This window comes from Platalea leucorodia, assembly GCF_965183815.1.
Source record: "Platalea leucorodia genome assembly, chromosome: 5".
Taxonomy (NCBI): domain Eukaryota; kingdom Metazoa; phylum Chordata; class Aves; order Pelecaniformes; family Threskiornithidae; genus Platalea; species Platalea leucorodia.
Window position 1 is genome coordinate 12,358,130 of NC_138827.1, and position 24,075 is coordinate 12,382,204.

At 42.5% G+C, this 24,075-nt stretch overlaps 2 protein-coding genes across 4 annotated transcripts in view; one reads left to right on the forward strand and one right to left on the reverse strand.

Moving 5' to 3' along the window:
* The window catches only part of PRKAR1B (protein kinase cAMP-dependent type I regulatory subunit beta), a 103,149-nt gene extending 92,376 nt beyond the window's left edge, over window positions 1-10,773 (reverse strand). For 2 of the 3 annotated variants that reach the window (XM_082311738.1, XM_082311740.1), the window contains exons 1-2: window positions 8,474-8,592; window positions 7,386-7,569 (exon numbers count right to left, since the gene is read on the reverse strand). In XM_082311738.1, coding sequence (XP_082167864.1) covers window positions 7,386-7,562 — 177 coding nt within the window. In that variant the 5' untranslated portion in view covers window positions 7,563-7,569; window positions 8,474-8,592. Of the gene's footprint in view, window positions 1-7,385; window positions 7,570-8,473; window positions 8,593-10,708 lie in introns of those variants that run through there. The other variant, XM_082311739.1, reaches the window with a different exon arrangement.
* Window positions 10,774-11,006: 233 nt separating this feature from the next.
* The window catches only part of DNAAF5 (dynein axonemal assembly factor 5), a 31,859-nt gene continuing 18,790 nt past the window's right edge, over window positions 11,007-24,075 (forward strand). Inside the window, exons 1-6 of the mRNA XM_082313150.1 lie at window positions 11,007-11,546; window positions 11,984-12,168; window positions 12,982-13,106; window positions 13,751-13,866; window positions 17,852-18,084; window positions 21,051-21,263. Coding sequence (XP_082169276.1) covers window positions 11,015-11,546; window positions 11,984-12,168; window positions 12,982-13,106; window positions 13,751-13,866; window positions 17,852-18,084; window positions 21,051-21,263 — 1,404 coding nt within the window. The 5' untranslated portion in view covers window positions 11,007-11,014. The remainder of the gene's footprint in view (window positions 11,547-11,983; window positions 12,169-12,981; window positions 13,107-13,750; window positions 13,867-17,851; window positions 18,085-21,050; window positions 21,264-24,075) is intronic.

The following is a 24,075-nucleotide window of genomic DNA, read 5'->3' on the forward strand; positions in this document are numbered from 1 at the left end:
AAGTAAGAGAGGTTATGTTACAAAACACAGAGCATATTTTTGATACTTAAAAGCTTATATAATCAAAGAGAACCATACCCAACACTTCTGATTTTTAAAATCCAGCCAAATAACAATGTACACACACATACCTTGTATAAGGAGAAACATGGCCACAGAAAAGCTCTATTTCTACTAGACAAATACAATTTAAACTAAAATGATAAAAACTATGCCATCCTTTTCAGCAACAATTAGAACACCTAAGTCACTCTGAAGTTTTTAATCACTGGATATGTAATGCCAAAGCTGCTTATTTTTTTTTTATTTCAGCCTTCTAACACAGCAGACCCTTGATCCAAGAGAAATGCCACCAATCTCAGCGAGGTTTACATGTAAGAGGCAGAAATGGACCATCAGAGCATAGGCAGAGATAGCTGATAATTGAGGTTATCAATAAAGAGGGAAACATAAATGCTGGTATTGCATTTTGCTCCTTAAAACAATTCTGTTTTGCAGGCCCACTTAACATTTAGAAGCATACTGATGCCCTTAGATCAAATGTGCTGTTGACAGCAAGGTTGGTTGTTCAAAATCTTGTGTTCCCTCAGTCATTTCAGAGTGGAAATTGTCTCTAAAACATTTCTACATTTTCTACTCCTCAAAAAAATTCTACTCAATTTATTCTCTCTTCTAAGAAATTATCTGTTTATACAAATATGAAAATATATGTGCTGGGCTGCTCACCTTAAATATACACTCAGCTTTTTTTTCTCTCTTTCATCCTCCTCCCTTCCACACGCATTTCATTTTTAAACGCAAAACAACTTCAGTGTGCTATGAGTGCCTTCATTGGTACAGGGGTATTAAGGCTATATAGCAACTTGAATTGCATGCTCGGCCAAGAATCCATGTGTCCCCCTTGACCCTTCAGTGGGATGCTCACAACTCATTAAGTATTTTTTTGTTCACAATTTGGCAATAAATCCAAGCTAAAATAATTATGGACATGTTTTTATTTCAAGTTTCCCATAGCTCACTTTCTCAGTTCCCTAGCGTCTTGCCCAGGGGTGATGGAGCTGGCGGGCTGAGCTCCCAGGAATTGCAGAACCTCAACAGCTTGAGCTTACAAAGCTGTCAGGGTACAGCTCCAACACAGGCTGCCAAGCAGGCAACCACAGAGGCACAGACCTCAGCAGAGCACACCAGAAAGCAATTAATTCCCCTGCCTATAGCATTTCAAAATCTAAGGTCCTTTTCTTAATTGAAACAAAGTCAAATCTCAAATAATCTTAAACCTGCTATGAAAACTGCAGTTCTCCACCCAGTCTTGCTGGTGTCCAGTTGGACAGTCTCAACCCCCATCCTACATGCCTAATTAAAATGAACTCATGCAGCATTAAAAAGCTATTTAAAAATAAGGAGACATCTTTTTCTGCATTTAGGAGAATATTAATAAGGAACTACTTGAAAACTAACTGAAAAACAAAAGCAAAACCAAAATTCATCCTCATATTGGAAAGTGGTTTGATTTGTATCATTTTTTACATAGTCTTTCTCCTTGCTATTGTTCCTATTAGGCATGCCCTTCAGTTTAAAATAATTATTGTGGGAAGACAGAAAAGGCTTAACTACCTCTGCTCCTCAAGAGAATAAAAGGAAATAATTTTGAGGAAAATTTAGTGCCTTCCAGAAAAGTCACTGCCTTGCCTTGGCTAAGCAATCGGTTGTAATTGAAAAGGTCGGTAGCTGTCAGAGCGCCTTGCCCGATGCTCTGACTACTGCAAAACACGGAGAATGAGGAGGAATTGCAGGACTACAGCCTCAAAACGCTCACATCCCTGAATCTGGAGTTTTACCTTGTGTGAGGCGAGTTGCTATGTAGTCTGACTGACCTCTCAAAAGATGAGTGAAGGATTTGCTGAGCTGCAGACAAGCAGGAGGGTAGGTACTCAGCCAGTTCCGCAGCCACAGACTCCAACACAGACAGGATTTAAGCCCAGGCAAACTCTCTTTCAAAAATCGATTGGTAAAATAAGGCTTGAGGGCCCTTACATCTGTTTGGAAGCAGTCAGGCTGCAGTCAGCTGGAGGAAAATATGTGTATGTACCTGTTCCTAGCTGTAAGGGCCCATTAGTATCAGGAGCTTTCCCAAAGTCTGTTGTGATCTAGTGAAATCTGCCATCAGACAGTGCCTGACCCAGCACCATTTTTAACTTTATACGAATTTGGCAAGGTATTTCATTCATGTGTTTAAAGCTAAGTATGAACCTGTTTCTTTAAAGCCACTTAGATGCTTAAAGATTAACATGGATTAAGTATCCTGATGAATGTAAAACATGATAGCTCGAGATGTGAAACAAAGACAACATCCAGACAGACTTCCCTTCTCATTCCATCACTGCGCTCCATTTTTGTTAGTTTTTGACTTTGAGACCAGGAAAGCTACTCATACTTGTAGACACACGAAGTAAACGGGGAGCTCAGCAGCGCTCTAAGCTGTTTTGCAACAAGCTCCTAAGAGCACAGCTTCGCTTATAACCAATTTTCTTAGGAAAAATCTTCTTTTCTCTTTCTGCTCGTATCCCCTTCATCCTCCACCCTGCCCTAAACCTCCTGTGTTAGGAAAGCTTGCCTGAGGGGTCTTAAAAATTCACCTAGTTTTTCCTTTACCTGTTCCAGGAAAACTGTCACCTCTCATAACACTGCCTGTGGCTGACTACAGCAATCACAGAGGTCTGACCTGAGCTAATTTTCATCCATCTCTCTCCAGAACTGATATCAGTGGAGAGGCAGCAGCAGAGGCTGCCCAAGCCTACTCAGAACCACAGTCACACAGCAGGGGCACCCGGTGCTCCTACTGTTGCGTTGCTATCAGCGTCTCGGGTAGCTCAGGTATGTTCCCATGTGCTTTAGCAACATTTCTGACCACCGAGCAGATACCGCCCAACTCCTTTGCAAGCTTTGAAAGATACAGAAATATTTGTCATATTAGTCTTTATCAAACTGATTAGTTAATGCATTGTTTTGATAGTTTTTCCTCCATAGGATTTTCCTTCCAATCCATAACCTCTCTCCAGCTTATCTTAAAGACACGAGTTATACTTAGCATAATCACCTGTACTTGTAAAAATGAATTTCATTGTTTTGGCCAGGTTCTGGTGGAAATTACTGATTGAAAAAGTTTTTGTTGTGACTAAATGTAAATACTGGGAGAGACTACTCTTGCAGAAGAACAGACTGATGCTCAAATTTTGATGCTCAAATACTCTTGGTTCTGAAACTGTATTTAACTAGCAGTGAATGAATTTGTAGTTTACTACACACTTCCTTTTCAGTGCTAGTTTACAATAAACCCGTCACAGAAATGCCTTTACTTTTCTGACCAGGTCTGTGTGCAATACTGTCTAATATCACCAGGTGGAGCTACGCAGATAAACTCATTTTGCTTTATTTAATTACAGACAATAGAGTCCAGGTTTTTCTAAAACTCCGGTTTTGGATGGTACCTTCAGAGACGCAGCATCTGCCTGGATCCATAAAACCACTGCCAATCCACAGCAATCCAAGACAGTAAGTTCAGTATGTGCACAACAGTATTTTTTGTATGTGCACAGGGCAATAGAAGGGACCAGGAGAGAGCTCAGGTCCGGAAGATACCAGCAAAGACCACCTGGCTCAGCTAGCAAAGCCGCCGCTCTGAAATACACTGCATGCAAAATGGCTTCAGCAAAATACTTGGTAATGCCTAAACATACCCTGCAGGTTCCTGCTGCTTCCCCTTCTTTTGTGCCACTTTCTTCTTTAGTTCTACTCTTTATTATATTTTTTTTTCTGCAGAACAAAAGTCTAGCTTAGCCTGGCAAGACAACTCCACCTTTGATCATATAATCACGGCACTAAACAGCCTGACACTAATGAAAGTTTTGCAGTTTCAGTATAGCTGAAAATACAAGGTTTTGCCTGTAACTTCTTAGTAATTAACTTTTTTACATAAGGTAAGAACGGGAGATAAAAGATGCGTTCCTGGTTTTTCTGCTATGCCTTCTTTAGTCCTCAAGTAAGCAGGACCTAATTACAGCTGTTAAAATAATGCCACAGTTTCTTAGCTAACATCTATTCCCCCACTCTAAAAAAGCCAATTAATACCCCTAAGGGAAAGGTTTTCTTCACCCCTTCCACCAACAAGAAGTTCTATACAGTCACAGGGAAATGTAAAACAAATTATTCAAAAGAAAACATTACATAATTAAAATCTCATGTATGTAAACCATTTTCAACTCTTTTCTGTGCTCAATGGAATGTTAGAGATTTTTACAAAGTAACTGTTAACATGATAGGAGTAGATGTCATCTTGAAGTTTGTAGGTCACAGCATATAAAAACTGACTTGCAAACTTCAGAGTACAGAAACTTAGGCTGATTCCCAGCAATTACTGGCATCTTAAGACAAGCAGGTCCTGCCAGTATTAAGTGAACAGAAAAATATCTATTAAAGTTCTCCTACAATTATTTTCAGACTTATGTTTTTTAATACTGTACTTGATACAAGTAAGCTGCAAACTTAAAAAGGCATCAGACGTTTCTTTCCAACCTTGGCACTTTTCCAGCTGAAAAAGACAACTGCAGAATCAAACATCAAACCTCAATCTCTAGCACTTTATTCATAAGTATTTATTCATGTTCTCACTTTACAGCCCTCTCAGGCCATGTCAATTTGAAATAAAAAATGGCCCAGCCATGGACCTGAATACTAGCCCAAGACAGTCCACATCTCTCAACTATTAGCTCATTCCCTGGCTCTGTTCTGAGCTGCTTGAACTCAATCCTGCCAAAACAAACCTGCTCCTAGACGTGTTAGACCTAAGAATTATATTTGGGGCCAGTCAGTGTGGTGGGGTCAGGGGTTAGTCCCTGGCCCTTCTTCATTTTTCAGTACAGATGAAGGCTGAAGGCAATGGACCTAACTCTGATGTCATCAGAAGTAAGGTGAAAAGCATTTATGATATGGTCTGATCTTGCATATGATAACAAATCTTGCTTTTCTGAGTTGATTTTATGAGATGTAGTTAAAAATTAGCAAAATGAAATAAACTTTTTTTGTATTCACCTCTGAGGTAGCTCCAGTACATGATGTGGATCGAGCTGTACATGTTTTCCATAATCTCCTTTTTTAACCACTTGCAAAATATCCCACACGTCATCTCTAAACTGCCCACATGAATTTTTGACAGATACACTGTCATTCTACTGCTCTCTTCAGTGGAACATGTTGTTTATTTTAATGAGTTTGGAAAATAATCCCAAAGCAGCACACTTTGGTGGAAAAATGCATGACACTGTTTAGAAAATCGTGCTTAAACCCAAAGATTTTCACTCTTCTCCCTACACAGGACCAAAATTAAAAGAGCTAATAGCAAACGTGCTGTATCAGTGTATTGCTCATTCACATACAAAATCTGTAACAGGCAACTGCTAAATTCACAATTCAATTAAGATTCTTCAGAGTACCTACATATGACAACTGTCTTCTAAAAACAGGATAAAACTTATTGAAATGACTTCTCTATCTTTACAAGCCTTCCTTCAACTGTTATTATGCACCCGACCAAGTCAAAATATTATCCTACAGCAGAAAATTCTCCACAGCACAATTCATCTCAAGGAAGTCATCACAGGTAGTTGAGCAAGGAAGTCAGACTGCTGTAGGAACAAGAATTACAGTGCTGCAAACCTCCAGAAGCATCCTAAAGCCTTTAGACTCGGCAGGCTTAGCTCCCAGGCTGCTCTACAGAGTCAACGGCAAGATTGTTTCCTTCCATACTAGGCATGATATTCACCGAATTTGAGGCCTCGAGGCTGAGTGTTTCTAAATCATCTCTTTTCATTTTGAGACAAATGATATCCATCAGCTTCTGTGTTTGCATCCTGATCAATATCCTGCTACAGAATTCTGGTATCTGCTGTTCTTTGGGAAATAATAGGAGATTACATGAAAGAATATACAATTTCTCAAGGGTAGGAACTGCCTTTCTGTCTCAATTCTGTGTACTGTGTTTAGATCAGTAAAGCCAAACTTCCCCAGTACAACTCAAGTAATCTCACTAGCTATGGAGAATATTCTAAAATACTACAGCATATTTTAAATTTTTTTGCAAAATGGTGTTTATTCTTCTAGACAGGAAGTCCTCAATTGTACACATTAAGATGGACACACACACACAATTTATAATACGATAAAAGAAATGCAACAGATCTCACTCTCTTGAAATGGGTCTTGGCTCTCAGAAGTTTAGAATATGCAGAACTAAGAGATTTTCCTTTTTTAATAATAAGCATTACAATTAAAAAACATCTTGTACTTCCTACCGCTTCCTGATGTTCCAGGCATTCTTACTGGGCTTCCACCAAAATGCAATGTCTGCATTTTTTTAAAGCTATACAAATTTGGCATATACTCGCCTATACAAAAATTTATCTGAAAAGCAGATAATGAGACGCATAAAATGCTTGTGTCACCTGTAATATATCAGCTCTATGTATTATTCACCAGGTATTATTGTTCTTTCTCTGTCCTTACAAAAATTCTGTCTCTAGAAGAAAAAAAACTACATAAAACTCGTATCTCAAGCCTATAAATTTTAGACTCTTCCTTCAAAAAAGCGAATAATCCTCTTCTTAAACTAAGTACATCAGTAAAGTCTCTGGCAGACTAAGGACTTGTATAACCAACAACTTGCAGCCCTTTGCTCCCATCTATTCCCATCCCCAGAGAAAAGTTGTGCTCACACAACATGGGTCTTCCTGCAAAAGACACCCATAGGCTTTAGTAAGGATTTGCCTGAGAATGTTTTAAAATGTTTCTCCCTCTACACTGCTTTTGAAGACAGTCACAGTACATGAAGTCTCTCTGAATGCATCCCTTGTTGGAGGATCCTAGGATAAGCAATGCAGACGGGCTACAACAGTAAAATTAAACGGCAAACTGTTTGATGGTTTTCAGAACTTGCTGGTTCCCTGATTCTGTTCAGTTTTAGAGGGAGGGAAAACCACATCACCTGACACTGGAATAAACAGGGAACAGCATCTTTTGCTTTCGCAGGCAGGTTCTTCCCACAGATGAGACTTCAGGACACCATGTGTCATAACACAAAGTATTTTTAAACTGTGCAGTTTGATGAGAAATTCTAATCTTGGTGTTATGCACAAAGAATTCTATACAATAGTCAACATTATAGTAGACATCAGCAAATAAAGTGTTGGGTTATTTCTTCTAACAGCCTGTTTTATAACAGCAGCATGATAACTTAAAATTTAAGAGGAAACGTACCAAAATACTTGAAACTTTTTAAACAACCTTTTTCAGTTTAAAAATCGAAAATTACAAGTCACCTGAAAATCACTGACCTTTTCTAATTTTTCAAAGTGTTCTCTGAGGAACTTCATGGGTCGGTCTGGCTTTGCTATGCAAAGGTTTACAATGCACTCTTTTAAAATCTGTTGGATGTTGTGCTTCTGAACATAGAGTTCACATCCCTTCAGGCTCTCATCTTCTTCCACATTGCAGGAAGAAGCAGCAGCCATCTTCAGGCTTGTAAACAGAAAAGAGACGTAGGTAAGAAAATGGTGCAAGAAAGAGATAAGAGACAGTTCCCAAATCCTTTGTCAGAGAGATCTGGAGGAGCAAAGACATTTTAATATTGCCTGTTGCCTATTCAAGAGCTATCAGTTCTGAATGTTTTAATGTTCTGGGGTTGTAGTACGTGGAAATGCTGAATCGTGTCATCTTTGTACGATCAACATAACAGTTAGTACAAAAAGAGCATTTTAACTCCTAGATGGCAGTCAGCCTTTGGAAATAATGGTGCAATTAATCATACAAGGCCGTGAGTTTCAAAGACAGCTATTAAATGACGGAGTAAAGCCTTGCTTTTCTATTCCCTTGGGGACTCCCTCCCCGTCACCAGAAACCCAGTTTTCCACAACAGAAGGATTTTTGGTAAATTTTAACATCTCCCCTTTTACACTGAGCAACCCTTCTCGGTCCCGGGGAGATGGGGAGGAGGGGGCAGAGCTGCCCAAAGGGAAGTTTGGTAACTGGGGGGAAAACAACCCCAAGCCCCTCTTTATTTCCCCCAGAGAGCATATGACCGCTCCATTACAAACCAAAGACCGCCGGGGCAGCTTTCACACCGGCCTCCCCGCCGCCCCTGCCCGGGACGCTGGAACGCCGGGGCCGGCAGAGGCCGAGCGGGGAGCGGGCACGGCGGCCGGGCCGCCCCGAGCCCGGGACAGGCCCCGGCCGGCGGGAGAGCGCCCGGGAGGCGCCCGCGGGCCCGGCCGGGCGTCCCCCGGCGCCCGAGGCAGCGCATCCCCCGGGCCCCGGCCGCCGGATCGGCCCTTCCCTGCCCCCGCCGGGCTCCGGGCTGCCGGGGAGCGCCGGAGGGAGCGCGGGGCCGCCCGGGAAGCGGGGGAGGGAGAGGGCCGGTAAATACCTGGGTGGCTGGAGCCGGCTGAGCGGCGGCGGCTCCTCTCTCCTTCCCCGGCGGTGGAGGCGGAGGAAGGGGCTCCCCTGCCGGTATCCGCACTGCAGCCGCCGCCGCCGCCTCCTCCCCTCGCCGCCCGCCCGCCGGGGCCGCGGGGCGCCGCGGGGACCCTCCCCCCGCACCCCGCCGCTCCCGCACAAAGGCTCCGGCCCCGCCGCCGCTGCCCGCAGGAAGCGCCGCCGCCGTCACTCACCGGCGGGCGCGGCCTTCCCGCCGCCTCCGCGGGAGAGGCGGCACCGGCCCGGCCCGGCCCGCGCGGCCTGGCTGCCCCGCGCCGCCACGCGGGGGACGGGCTGGCCAGGCAGGACAGGCTGGCCGCGAAAGGTGGCCTGGCCACGGAGGAGTGGCTGGCCGTGAAAGGTGGCCTGGTCATGAAGGACGGGCGGGCCATGAAAGGTGGCTTGGCCACGAAGGACAGCCTGGCTATGAAGGATGGCAAGCCCATGAGGGATGGGACTGGCCATGAAGGACGGGCTGTCCATGAAAGATGTGCCTCGCCACAAAGGACAGCCTGGACATGAAAGGTGGCCTGCCATTAAGGACAACCTGGCCATGAAGGATAACAGCCTGGTCACAAAGGTTGGGCTGGCCATGAAAGGTGGCCTGGCCATGAAGGATAGGCTGACCATGGCCATGAAGGACAATAGCCTGGTCACAAAGGTTGGGCTGGCCATGAAGGATGGGCATGGCCACAAAGGACAGGCTGGCCATGAAAGGTAGCCTGACCACAAAGGATGGGTATGGCCATGAAGTACAGGCTGGCCATCAAAGGTGGCCTGGCCACAAAGGACAGCCTGGCCATGAAAGGTGGCCTGGCCATGAAGGATGGGCTGGCCATGAAAGGTGGCCTGGCCATGGCCATGAAGGACAATAGCCTGGTCACAAAGGTTGGGCTGGCCATGAAGGATGGGCATGGCCACAAAGGACAGGCTGGCCATGAAAGGTAGCCCGACCACAAAGGATGGGTTTGGCCACGAAGGACAAGCTGGCTGTCAAAGGTGGCCTGGCCATGAAGGACGGCCTGGCCATGAAGGATGGCCAGCCAATGAAGGACAGGGCTGGCCACAAAAGATGTGCCTCGCCACAAAGGAGAGTCTGGACACGAAAGGTGGCCTGGCCACAAAGGACAACCTGGCGGTGAAGGACAACAGCCTGGTAACAAAGGATGAGCTGGCCATGAAAGGTGGCCTGGCCACGAAGGATGGGCTGACCATGAAGGATGATGGTCTGGCCATGAAGGACAGGCTGGCCACAAAGGACAACAGCCTGGCCACGAAGGACGGGCTGCTGAGTCGAGGCAGGAATGCGGCAGCCCCAGTGCTCTCTGCGGCACACGAGCTGCCAGCCCTGCTGCACCCCACCGCTCTGGAAGGGCTGGGAAGGGCGGCTCACCAGCAGGGTCGCTTGGGTATTTAAAGCGAAGCCATCACACCCAGGAGCACCTCTCTACGAGGGCCGTGAGGAGCGTGGTTGCAGCTGGGACTCGGCCACAGGCCAGCGTGCTGCCAGGAATGCTGCAGTGCACGTTAGTGTGTCCTCTGTTCCCAGGGAATTCACGCTCACGGTTCCCACAGAGTAAAGGGTGAATAAAGACCCCAAAGGTTTGCAGTTAAGCTAGGAGCAGCACAACAAGAGAGCAAACTCTGCTGGTAAATACAAAGCTATTTTAAAAGGATAATTTGAATTAGTTCTGTAGTTTATTGCACTTTAAATTAAGTATGATTAGTCAAGAAAAAGACTCTGATGACCCTTTTGGTTTGATGTGTGTTGACTGCAGAGTCACCAGAACAGCACACAAAACGTTATGTTGTGTAAAGTGCACATAAGTACAATATAAATACAGATTAACTAATACAAATGAACACTAAAAATGACATAACGCTGTTACAGAAACCAGTGACTTACTGCCACTGCAGCACTGATCCCTCCAGAGAAAAAACAGAAGGGAAAAGCGATGTAACACGTTATATGCGACAGTTTCCACACAGTAACAGCCTCGCCCCCAGCGGTGCGGTGCGGTGCTGTGGTGTGGTGGTCCGGAGCGGAGCTCCGCCCGGCTCGCTTTGCCTTCCCCCTCAGTCCTTCCACCACCTACGGCCACCCGTGGGTTTCTCTCAGGTTTGCGTCTCTTTTTCCCCGCGTGATACGAATAACGGGTCGCTCTCCTGCTGGCAGCTATCCTACCTGCTGAAACTCCCGCCCCGCCTCCTCGGTGCTTTGCTGTGGGGCCTGGGCCGCCCCCTCGGAGCGGCGGAGGGGCGGCGGGAGCGGGGCCGCCCCCTCGGAGCGGCGGCGGGAGCGGGGCCGCCCCCTCGGAGCGGCGGAGGGGCGGCGGGAGCGGGGCCGCCCCTCCGCGCTGTCAGTGCCCGCCACACGCGGGGCCGATGAAGCTCGGTACAGCTCCGCCCCGCCGTAAAGCGCTCGCCCGCCGTCGGAAAAGCCTCGCGCGTCCTTAGCAACGCTGCCGCACTTCCGTGCCGACGGCGGAGCATGGCGGCGGCCGGGGCGGCCGAGGTGGCGCAGGCCTTGAGCCGGCCCCTGAGCTGCCTGCAGGAGCCCGACTGCGGCCGGGCGGCGCGGCTGCGGGCGCTGGAGGCCATCCGGGCCGAGGTGCAGGAGCGGCCGCTCTCGGGCGCCGTGGTGCAGGAGGTTTTCGGGGCGCAGCTGGTGCGGCCGCTGGCGCGCTGCCTGGCGGGGGACGCGGCGGAGCGATGCCGGGAGCTCGCCCTCCAGCTTCTCCGCCACGGGCTCAGCCACGGCGACCGGCCCGGCGAGGCGCTGCCCGTCCTCCTGCCGGCCCTGACCCAGCGCCTCTGCCCGCCGCAGGGCTTCGAGCCCAGCGAGGAGCTGCGCCTCGGCCTCGTCCAGCTGCTGAGCCTCCTGCTGCAGCGCTGCGGGGCCTCCGTGGCCCCCTACCTCACCGATGTTATCCGCATCCTCCAGGCCACCCTCCTCGACCACTATGCCGAAGTCAGGCGTGAGAGTTGCAGGTGCGCCGTGGCCTGCGCCCAGGCCATGCCAGGTGGGGCCTAGGGATGGGCGAAGCGGGGGAGCGGTGGGCTGGTCTGAGCTTGCGGTTTCCCGGGGGGACAGAGGCTGAGGTAGGGACCCGTAGGAGGTTACAAGGATGCAGCCAGGAGAGAAGAGGAGAGACGAGGAGCTGCATGCACCTTCCACAGGTGTACTTTGCAGGCCTTGGGGTATCTGTTGGAGAAGAACCGTGCCAGGGACAGATGCTGAGCAGTTACAGTATGTGGGTAATGGTGGGAGGAGGGGGCTAGGGGAGTGCATGGGGGCTAGCGTTCAGCTCTAATATAGTTTAGAGTTAAATCTGCATGCTACATAAATGCAGCCATGTTAATCAGGCTGCTGTTCATAGTATTACAGAAATGTTGCTCAAGATCTGTCGCCCACATAGAGAAAGGCATGTTTGAAGTTTCTGTCTCTCTGCCCTAACAGAGCACTTCCATATGCAGTCAGAATCTCTGATAAAACCCTTAATGCAAACAATTTCGCACCAGCACTACAGAGTTCGTGTTGATGTAATTCAGGCTACTGGAGCAGTGATACAGTTTGGAAATGGAAAGTCTGTGGATGATGTTCTGTCTCATCTGGCACAGAGATTATTTGATGAGATTCCGAAGGTGTGCTTTTCTTCTTTTGTTTTTCTGGATTTATTTTAAATCTGTTTCAGGGTGGGTTTTTTGGTGTTTCCTGACCCCCCCCAATTTTCTGCTTTCATACATTCAGTTGAGATGGGTAAATATGTCACAAACAGATTTTGTCAACTGTAAGCTGTCCAAAACCAAGGTTGGTGACCTATTCAGCTGCTGTCTAATTCTGCAGGCTGTTAAAGGTTGTAGGCACCTTTTTATTTTAATGGATGCCTTCAATTCTGTCTTAAATTCTTCTGTCACATCTCTCTGGGACTTGATTCTATGGCCTTTTCGGATCTTAACAAACACTTATGGTATTGGTCCCTTCCTAAGATGCAACTGAGGCAGTAATTTTAAAATGTGCAACTTAATAGTAACTAAAATATTTTAATTTTTGAGTAGGTGTATTCACATTATTTAACTTAGGCTTCCTTTACAGTGAACAGAGAAAATTGTCTGTGGAGCTTCACATTCCAGAGAAATGTACATGTCTTACATTCTCAGAGAGATACTAACCATGAGAATTTAGAGTTTTCTGAGTTAGGTGTGTATCTTGTCTTGCTCTTGGACATGTGCTTTTGTGCAGCAACTAAGCCAGAGTGAGAACACAAGAGGGAGCATGATACCTTGCATGTTACTCAAGATGCTTGCTGCAAGTGAGGAAATTCTGGGTTCTTGTAATTTCTTGTGAGACTATTGATGCGCTTTACCAAGTTTTATATACTGAAAGCAAATATTATTTTTTAAATTTTTCTAGTATTTGCTTGACATATTTAAAATAGTCTTTTTGTATCCATGTAGGTTCGGCACGCTGTAACAACTGTTGTTGGAGAATGGTTGTTGTACCTACGCGATAGATACTCGTATTTTCACAAGTTGATCCCTTTGTTACTTGGCAGCTTTACTGATGAAATTCCTGAAAATACGTAAGCAGAACACTTCTTTTTTTCTTTTTTTCTTTTTTCTTTTTTCTTTTTTTCTTTTTTCTTTTTTTCTTTTTTTCTTTTTTCTTTTTTCTTTTTTTCTTTTTTCTTTTTTTCTTTTTTCTTTTTTTCTTTTTTCTTTTTTCTTTTTTTCTTTTTTCTTTTTTTCTTTTTTCTTTTTTCTTTTTTCTTTTTTCTTTTTTCTTTTTTTCTTTTTTTCTTTTTTTCTTTTTTTCTTTTTTTCTTTTTTTCTTTTTTTCTTTTTCCCAAAATAGTTGTACATAGGAGTGTTTCTGTGTTCACAGATGTATGGCTTGGAAGAAAAAAAAGCAGCTTTTCCTTAAACCTAAAATGATAGCATTCTCTGCAGTAACTTTTTTTATATTGTCCTTTTATGCTACATTCAGGTAAGTATGAGATGAAGACAGAGAGGTAGACAGAGACAGAATTATCCTTTGGAAGAGGTGACCTCTGTCCACTGAGTACAAAAGAAGCATGAACTGTCAACTTAATGTGCCTAGGTTAAATGGCACGAATGCTTCCCATCCTTCCAGCTGAATTTAAGAAGTCAGAGTTTCCGGAAGTCTTATTTTAAAGTGCTCTTCTTTTGGGGGCACGATGGTATAAAACCCTTATTTTATGTCTAGGAAACTGGCTTGGACTTACTGGGAAAAGATAGGCTTGCAGTGGGAGAAAGAGAATGAAGAAGATCTGAAGGATAAGATGGATTTTAGTGTTTCGCCATCACATTATCCCAAAGGAGGTAAGTGTTGCACTGAAATTGGTTTTTACTTCCTGAATAATCCATGAGAGCTGCAGTGCAGTAATGACAGCAGAGCAGGATGTGTAATATTAGCTAACATATAAGGGTAACATATATATATATATATATATAAATCTAATATATGGCATATATGTATATAAAACTATTTATGTTGAATTTAAATTTTAAAAAACATTTGCTCAGTAACTACATTCATTTTTTCCATTAATCCCAAAATGCATTTTGGAGAAAGAGTAAATGAAAATGCTTACGCTGAAAAAGCAATAAAGCAGTGATGCAGAAGCAGCAGAAAGTTCTACATTAGCCAGCAGCCAGGTGAAGAATGGGCATAGAGATGACCGGAAAGGAAGGCAGGATGAAAGAACCTGTGAGCTGAGTCCTTGAATAATGAGAACTGGATACAGCATTAATGATCCACAGAATTGGTGTGGAAGAAAAATTTGCAATGAAATGGCTTCAGACTTCTTTGTGAGACACTGGGATGCTAACTAAAATCTGCCAGTGTACATAAAGAACGTGGGAACAGAAACAATAATGTCCTTTATTATATACAAAACCCCAAGATAGGCAGCACGGGTAGATTACTTTTTAGTACCATATGATTTATAGGTAGCTTTAAAACGATATGTTTGCAGTAGGTTGAAGCTTGCTTCCTGTCTCAGGTTCATAAAGTTAATGTTTAAAAATATACACATGGGTGTTGGTGAGAGAGAGGGGTTAAATGGGTCATTTATTGATTTCTATACCCATATTTAACAGAACAAAACCTCTTTTCGTGTGAAAGAACAGGTTCATGCTTGACTTGTGCCTACCTGACAGTCACATCACAGAATACCCAGCAGCAAAATCCTTTCCATGACAGTGGGTTCCGGAGTCCTTTCTCCTTTGAAATAAGACTTTTTTTTTTTTTTTTTTCCTTTTAAAGTTGCTTTACTCAGTAATGCTTGAATGAAAGGTGAAGCACTTCATAATGGTGACTGGTTTGACAGAACTGTTTAGCTTTGAAGACAGTCAAGTTGATCTGTTATCCCTTCCAATTCTTTTTTTTTTTTTTCCCTTATTTCATGTATAATATTACCTTAGGGGTTTGTAAATAGTAAAGAATGCTTTTACTTCCACTAGTGATGGCAGAAACATATTTTTTTGGCAGTTGAGAATTTTTAAATGTATCTAAACTGTCAAAGCTGAGTATCTAAGCTCCAGTCACTTATTTTGTAATGACCATGATATAGTGAAGGTCATCAAAGGCTTTATGTGCTAGTCCTTGAAATGGTTGTTATTGTTTATATTGCTAATACTGTTATCTTGTTCAGTTTTCTCTAGGTGTGTGTTGGGTTTCGTGTGTGTGGACTGTTTTTTTTTTTAGAAGAGGACATCTATCAGTTACATCATAAATTAAATTATATGAACTTTCTGAAATAATCTTCTTAGCATAATAAATATGCTTCACAGATTTGGGCAACATTCCAGCCCTGCATTTAATTGACTTTTCATGCATCTTGCTTGAAATGCAGTTAAGGCTTGAATGTGACATATGTACACACTGGAGTCTCAAGTTAATGGTGACTTTAAGATATCATTTCCTGCTGCTTATCTTTACTCCAAATTTTATGTCCTATTAACAGTCAGGCTTTATGTGACAAAAGAGACGAAAAATGAGAGGAAAGGGTGATCGTCTTAATTAAGATTAAGATTACTTAATCTTAGAGATACAAAACTTTGTCAAAAACACTTGACACTAAGGTATACTAGTAATAATTTGTGGTGTCTTACCACAGACTGCATATGCATGAGTTGTTATGTCTGTCCTTCCCCCATGTTTCCCCTCCACACACGTTTGTGTTTTTTTATACTATGATAATGATGTATTTTAAGACTTTGTTGCTCTTGCTTCTGACTTATTCAACGTCCTGGAATATCTTTTTTATAACTGTGAGTTTATAGTACACTTTACATAACTATCTTAGTCCAACCGTCAAGCTAATGAACCTGACATATGAGCCCCCCTGTGCTTTGATCTCAGGATGACAGATACTGCAGGTCAGAGGAAGAGTAGAGTTAGACCTCATACCTGGTGTCATCCGACCAACTGAATAGTTTTCCGTTGAGCAACACCAGTCATTGCCTTAGGATACAGGTGCAGACAGTTTATAGCAGGGAAGTCTTTGACAGGAGTAGCTGCAGGGATAAATGCCTGCATTTGAACATCTGAAATGGAGGAACTACTGATAAAGAATGGTCCAAATTCTTTAAAGAAAATTCTGCCTTGGGTCAAATAGGATGCCAGTCTGTATTTGCTGTCTCAAGTTGATTTCTTTGTTTGACCTTTTGCTATTCATTGTCAGTTTTCATAATCCAAAATGTTATCCTCCATTGACAAAAGAAGCAGCAGTTCATGTCCTGATGCTTGAATTTTTTTTTCCCCCTACTCTAGGTATTTCATAGGCATTTCTATAAGCCTTTTGTATTCATCAGGCCACTTACTTCAGTCTGTTTTCCTTTTAGCATTTGTAGTTACACTGACCAATGCAGGAAAATATGCTGAGACAACTCAGTCATTTCCTTTCTAAGCATTCACAGAACTCTGTATCATAAAAAATGTACTTGCACATTCAATGTTTTTTGACACCTCATAATGTATAATGTTTCTTTCTCAAAACAGTATGTGAATATTGTGAGTGGCAATAATAAATTGGTGGTTCTTAGAGAACAACTTTTCAGATTTTGTCTGTGTAAGCATGTACAGTGTAAAGGAAAAAAAATTCTCCTGTAGAAAAAGTCACTATAAAAGTTTATTGCAGTTCTTTGAAAAGCACTATCTTAACTTTATGTAAAGTACAGAAGTGGAGGCTTGATAGTTGCTTGTGATATGGGTCAAGTTGCTTCTCTGCGTCTCAGTGATTTATAAATGAGCTAAGATGTAAATTGGATGATTACCAGACAGGATGGTAAGCATTTGTTGGGGAAGTTAAGTTTATTAGTTCTCTAGAAATCTGCGTCCTCTATTGAGGTAGGGAATATGTATTTGTAACACTTCTGGGTTTGGTTTAAAAACAAAAAATAACAACAACAAAACCCCACTTTCCACAAAATCTTTACAAGTGAAATTTAGTTGGCAGGGTGGGGGCGGGGGAGGATTCCCCCAACTCCTGTATAATCTTTCACTTCATTTTGAAATGTGTTATTTAATATAAAAATCAGACAGAGAGGGAAGAGCTGTATCAGAGTAAGCCACTTTTCCTGAAAAGGCCTTAGCAAAGAAATTGTATAATAGTTGTAATTTTTGAAATAATACCAGTTTTGTTGGCTTGATCTATTACACAGCACTTGTACAAGTCATAGTACCCTTTCTACTTTTAATTTGCTAGATACGCTTTTAACTTTTTCCTTTAGAGGGCACAGTTGACATTGTCTGTTTTACTGCAGTTCATGTCCCCTGCACTATTTGTGACTTCTATCTTTCTTTCCCTCTCCAAATTACATTTAACTCAGTGATGCCACAACGTTTGCATGCAGAAGTCTTTGTTGTTTTTTTTTTTTTCAGTTTTATCTCTGTGTTTCAGTTTATTTTTTTAATGGGATTGGTGTTGCTATAAAAATTAAAAGGAAATTATTAAGCTGTGCTTTCCAAAGTGGATAATGTTCATTTAAGTTCTTTCCCTTGCCCTTCTGTAAACATTTAAAAACACATAATCTGAATCACCATCCAGTAATAAATACATAAGTTTTCAGAAAGCTGTGTGGAGTTTTAATTCTGTGATATATATATATTAAAGAAATGCAGCTGGCACAGGTAAATTCCTCAGCAGCATTTGGAATATTTTGTTCCTTGCTGAAGCAGACACCCATAGCTCTTACCTCAGAGCCTTTAAACTTTTCTAAGGATTAATGTGCATTGACTTTTCCTTTGATTTTTCTTTTTCCTTTTTTTTGTTTTGTTTTTTGTTTGTTTGTTTTCTTCTAGTGACTCGACCAGGACTAGGTTGTCGGGAACTTGTATCAAGAAACCTCTCCAAAATCCTTCCAGGTCTCTGTCATGATATAACGGACTGGGTTGAAAGCACAAGAATAAAAGCATCCCAGCTTCTGTATACGTTATTGCTACATGCAGAGGATCACATAACACAACACATGGAGCTACTGCTTAGAACTTTGTACCAAGCATGCTTGGATGAAGAAAGTGATGTGGTTAAAAATGTAAGTTTACTCTGTTAAAGTATCTGCTGTACGCTGCTGTACACCCTATCCTCTATAGTCTTGAGTCAGTCTTCTGAGGGTTGACCTTACCTTAGGTCACTGGAAATTGCCCATGACTGAAGGATCAGGCTCAGGTTTTCATGGATGTTAAAAACATGTGAACATTATACATACATACTGTGTTAAAATAAATGTAGTTTTGTATTACTGGTATGAAGACCAATAATAAAGTTATTTAAATACTCTTTAGTTGATATGCCAACCCCATGAAGCATTGATAATGATCTCTTTAAAAATCATAAGCAGCGGATTATAGTATAAAAGCCTTGGGGTAACAAATTCCATTTAAAAAAATGTGCAGGTCATGCCCTTTCAAGTTAATTTCACTTATCTCCCCCTGCTGCATAATCCAACCGTAATTCCAACCAAACATTGAGGTATGTTTATTCCATGTGATACCCATATTCAGTGTTTGATTACTTGACTTAATGCTTGTAAAATGCCTTTGTTTTTTTTTCTTTTTCCATGGCTTTTGTGAGGAATAACTAGTGTCCTTTTTCCTAACGGTTGATGCTGTCAAGAGTTTGATCAACAGTATCAATAAACACGTATAGTTGAAGACATTAGATAAATTTAGCAGAGGATAGAAAGGTGATACAAACATTTGTACAATTTTAAGAGAAAATCTTCTGTTCGTATTTCTGTACAAGCAAGAGAACATATGTATAACAAAAAAAAAATCCATGTAACTTACTTTAAAGCTGCAAATGTTACTGCTTTGGGAAATTGGAAGAATGTGTTCTGCTTACTCAACACAAGTAGTCCAACCAATGTCAGAAAAGCTGATTTCCTAAATGAGGCTTTTCTTTAGGTTCCTGCTATCAGTTGATCTATATAGACTGTGAAATCCATTTCTGAAATGATGCTTTCTCTTTTTTTTTTTTTCCCCTGCAGTTTCTTGTTGTCTTCAGTCTTTCTCAGTACTAATTGTTGTCTGTCTCCTTTAATTTTTCCTGAGTTGTTCCTCCCCTTCCCCCAATTCTTATTCTGTTATCCCCTTCTACCTATTTCACCCCTTCCACCTTCCCTTTCAGAACCAGCATCTGATCTCTAACCACATTGCCTTTCAGTGAGACTGAGCTTGTAAGATAAGCCAGTCACGCACTGATCAATAGTAGAGAGAAGTAAACCTGGAATACTGTCAGAAGTCATCTTGTTGTTTCAAAAAGGGGTATAGACGCCTTAGGAAATCAATTGAAGTAGGAGATCTGCCACTGTGGGTATGCAGCTTTTCAAGTTCCTTAGTGCTTGTATAAAATATATAAGAAAACTTAAATAATTAGAAGAATAAACCCACATGGTCCTGCTGTCCTGGTCAACTTTTCCATCTAGTGCTTGTTGCTGTAAGTATAAATTCAAAAGGATGTGTTCAAGCAGCACATAGTTTTCCCTTTCCTTTTTTTTGACCATACTTGTCTCTTTCTTAGAATGCCACCAGTAATCTTCTCGCAGGTGCTTGCAAGAGAGTTATTCCCAATTAGGGGATGGTTTCTCTATTTAATTTTACTCCTCCTTGTGCCGAAATTTAAGCTTCAGCAACTTTTCTTTGTGAATGCCTTTTATTTCTTTAGCGATGCTGCTTCCCAGGATACTGTGATTATCTCCTCTATCATGTGTCACTGCCGAACCCATTTCAGAGCAGCCACCAACTTGGAAAATGTGTGTGGCTTTCTCCAGCCTAATAATACCAAATGAGATGATAAGAGTAAAAGACCAAATGGTCTCTTATCCTTTTTTGGTTTTTTTTCTTTTCCCCCTGTTAAAATGAGTAGATAAATTGATCCATACAAATGCATCAATTAGTATTTTTGAGCTGTTTAATTCTATTGTCCTTTTCCAGTTTTCAGAGCACTAAGAGTCTTTTTCTTTCTCTGTGGCAAATATGGAGGAGGACAAGGTTCACATCTTCATAGAGTATAACTGTTTTGAGTCTTCACCCTTGTGAAAAGAAACAGTTTTATATAGTGCAGATTTAAACTATATAATTAATGGCTACATGCTTCCATTGAGTCTAAAAAACTAGGATCATTCAAGTATTAATTAGGTGCAATTAAAAATCCATGGCTAAATCACTAGACTAAAAATTATATGAAAGGGGAAATAAGCTTTCATGTTTTGGGAAATGAGCCAACCATTAAATAAATAGGTTAGGAAGAAGCGTTCCTGTTGCACAGGTAATGGTGCAGTAGTTGACTATATCTTTATTCATGCACCTGATAGTAAATATTGGGCATCAGTCAGAGAATAAGCTCTGGTGTGATGGTATTTCATGTGGAATACAACATACTGATATGTCTGCAAGGCAGAGACAGGATCAAAGAACATGAATATCATGTGGAATACATAGTAATTTAAGCCTTTTCAGTTAAAGAAGTAAGAGATTGAAAGCAGTGGGTAGTTCCCCCATGGCAGTGCTTCCACACTAAACCAGATCTGTAATGTCAGTGTCAAAATATAGTACAATAACAAAAAAAATTCTCTTCTAGGGTTTTATTGTTGTTGCTTTTAATAGATGGGTGGTGGGTGCATTGAGAGCGTTCCTCAGCACAGCATTTGGAGGACAAAATGCTAAACCACTAAATCTGCAACATCTGGCTATTCTAAGCTAGAGACTTTATTACACTGGAAGTTGTACACTTCCATGAGAAAGTAATGCACAGAAATGAAGTTTGTCTGATGCTGAGAAGAATGCTTGCATGCCTTATTATGTGCTTACTGAACACGTCAAGAAAACTTCTTCATGCATATAATCATTACTGAGCGAGTGGAAGAGGCCTACAAGGCAAGGCAACTGCTGAAGCATTTAAAATAACAGCTGGAATCATAAAAAGAAAAAGCCCATGATATGTTGAATGGTCTTTGTGTTTTCAGGAAAATCCTCAAGTTATTCCTGTTCTTTTTTTCAGTGTGTGAAAGCAGCAGAATTGATTGGAACATTTGTCAGCCCTAAGGTGTCATTGAGATTAATCACATCAGCCTTTGGGAAGACACCTAAGCCATCTTGTATAATGGTTCTAACTGCAGTGATTCGAGGTAGCCCAAAAGAAATCTTACAGCCTCACTTGACTGATCTTGGCAACACACTGTCACAAGCTGGAGTTTGTCAGCGGTCTGAAGAGGTATGGGCAACTGGAAAATACACAACAGACTACAGTTTTAGACCAGTGGTTCTCCAACTTATTTTTTCCCTTGTTCTCCCTAAATGCTCCCATTCCTATGCCTTCCTTGCATACCTGCCCCACCCTATCTCAGGATATAGTTGTGGATATGGGTCTGAGACACACGTCCCTATCTTCCCTGGGCCATGTTGTGGCCTCCTGGCCAAATCTACTATTCCCAAAAACTTGCTAGCAGTCCATCCTCTTGGCATATGTGGGTTCAAGTTTGAGAACTGCTGTAAAAGGCTTCAGATAGTGGGAGGAAAATGAAAAGGCATGACAGGGAGAGAAGAAGCTGTTTAATATGTACTGTACTAATAGAGGACTACCTTTGCTGATCCAGAGGCAGAGTTTAACCCATGTTTTGAAATGCCTTGTGTTCACAATCCAAACAAGATCATATATTTTAATCCTGATCAGTAAAAATAACCAAAAACTTTTCACAGTCCATTGTAATTGGCATGTCAGGTTTCCCAAGAAAGATTGCCTCTTAATATCATCTTCTTATTTTTTTTTTTATTATTATTGTTTTCCATTTTAAAAGGAAGATACCAGTACTCTTCCGTGTACATTTAGGAGCATGCTTTGTAAATTGTTGGGCCTGGTTGCTTCTCTTTAAATGAGAATCTAGGAGGAAGACCTTTATAAATTAGAAATTTACTCCCAAGTGTACCCTTAACTAATGGCTGAGCCTGAAGACCATTTTCATTTTAGCATTTGAAGAATATTCATCAATTGCTATGTAAGGAGGTGAGAGATTCTCTTCAACGTGGAATGGAGATTTTTAACTTTCAGGGTTTTTTCTTTTTTTTTTTTTTTTTTCCCCCTTCAATTGCTCAGATGTGGAAATAGATCTGTTAGACATGCACAAGAAGAATCCCTACAATTTCCCCCACAAATTAAATCCCAGCTTTCATTCCACCAAAAGTTTGTTAGGCCTCTGCTCTTAAGATGACCAAAAAAGGGCCAGTGCTGTGCCTTCAGGGCTGTGTTGCCCAGGGCTCAGTGTTGGGGCCGGTCCTGTTCAATATCTTCATTGATGATCTGGATGAGGGGATCGAGTGCACCCTCAGTAAGTTTGCAGATGACACCAAGTTGGGTGGAAGTGTCGATCTGCTGGAGGGTAGGAAGGCCCTGCAGAGGGACCTGGACAGGCTGGATCGTTGGGCCAGGGCCAACTGTATGAGGTTCAACAAGGCTGAGTGCTGGGTCCTGCACTTGGGTCACAACAACCCCATGCAACACTACAGGCTTGGGGAGGAGTGGCTGGAGCGCTGCTTGGCAGAAGAGGACCTGGGGGTGTTGGTTGACAGCTGCCTGAACATGAGCCATCAGTGTGCTCAGGTGGCCAAGAAGGCCAATAGCATCCTGGCTTGTATCAGGAATAGTGTGGCCAGCAGGACCAGGGAGGTGATAGTGCCCCTGTACTCGGCACTGGTGAGGCTGCACCTTGAATCCTGTGTTCAGTTTTGGGCCCTTCACAACAAGGACATTGAGGTGCTGGAGTGTGTCCAAAGGGCAGTGAAACTGGTGCAGGGTCTAGAGCACAAGTCTTACGAGGAGCGGCTGATGAAACTGGGATTGTTTAGCCTGGAGAAGAGGAGGCTGAGGGGAGACCTTATCGCTCTCTACAACTACGTGAAAGGAGGTTGTAGCGAGGTGGGGGTCGGTCTCTTCTCCCTAGTAACAAGCAATAGGACGAGAGGAAACGGCCTCAAGTTGGACCAAGGGAGGTTTAGGTTGGATATTAGGAGAAACTTCTTCACCGAAAGGGTAGTCAGGCACTGGACCAGGCTGCCCAGGGCAGTGGTTGAGTCTCCATCCCTGGAGGTATTTAAAAGAAGGGTAGATGTGGTGCTTGAGGACATGGTTTAGTGGTGGACTTGGCAGTGCTAGGTTAATGGTTGGACTTGATGATCTTAAGGGTCTTTTCCAACCTTAATGATTCCATGATTCAGAAAACTCTGACTTCATGTCAGACACAGACTTCACTGTAAAACAGTTATTCATGTGTGTAGACTGAATCTAGCGTAATTGTCTTTTTGAGCCAATGTAAGATATATTTTTTGAAGTTCTTCCCTCATTAGGTTTCTTCCCTAATGGAATATGTACCAGTGATGCAGGAATTAACCTTAATCTCCATGAAGCCTGTGATGATTTGGATCTCCTGCAACTGGAAGCACTATAACCTGATTGTTCAAATAACAGTTCCCTGAAGTGTATCTGCGAAATTGCGATGAGGTCTTAAGCTTACTACTTCCATTTGGCATTAGATACAATAGACACATTCATTTGCAGCTGAGGCGTTTGGCGGAATTGTTCTAGCCTTTGGTCTTGGAAAACAATCTTTCTCTCTTTTAGACAGCGAATGCTGCATAGATACTGTTTAGGTAAGGATTGACCATGTCCATGAGATTAATAACATTTATAGCTAACCTATTCCTAGACTTGATTTATTTTTTGGAAGTAAATTTGTAACAATGGCCTCTTCTGTTCGTTGCGGGTAATCTGACAGCTTCATGGAATATCTGATGCACTTCATCATAGAAGTTATGGCAAACTAACTGACAACAATCTTGACTTCAACTGGTATCAGCTGAATCAGGATAATGTGAATTATATTGCATCAAATGAGATAAATTGGCTGAGATAAAAGCCGATGTTCAGGTTTTCTTGGTTTATGTATTTAACCATTATTGTTCCATTCAAAATAGTCAAACATGAAATACTATTTGAAAGAGTTATAACAAATATGTTATTAATTAACAAATTG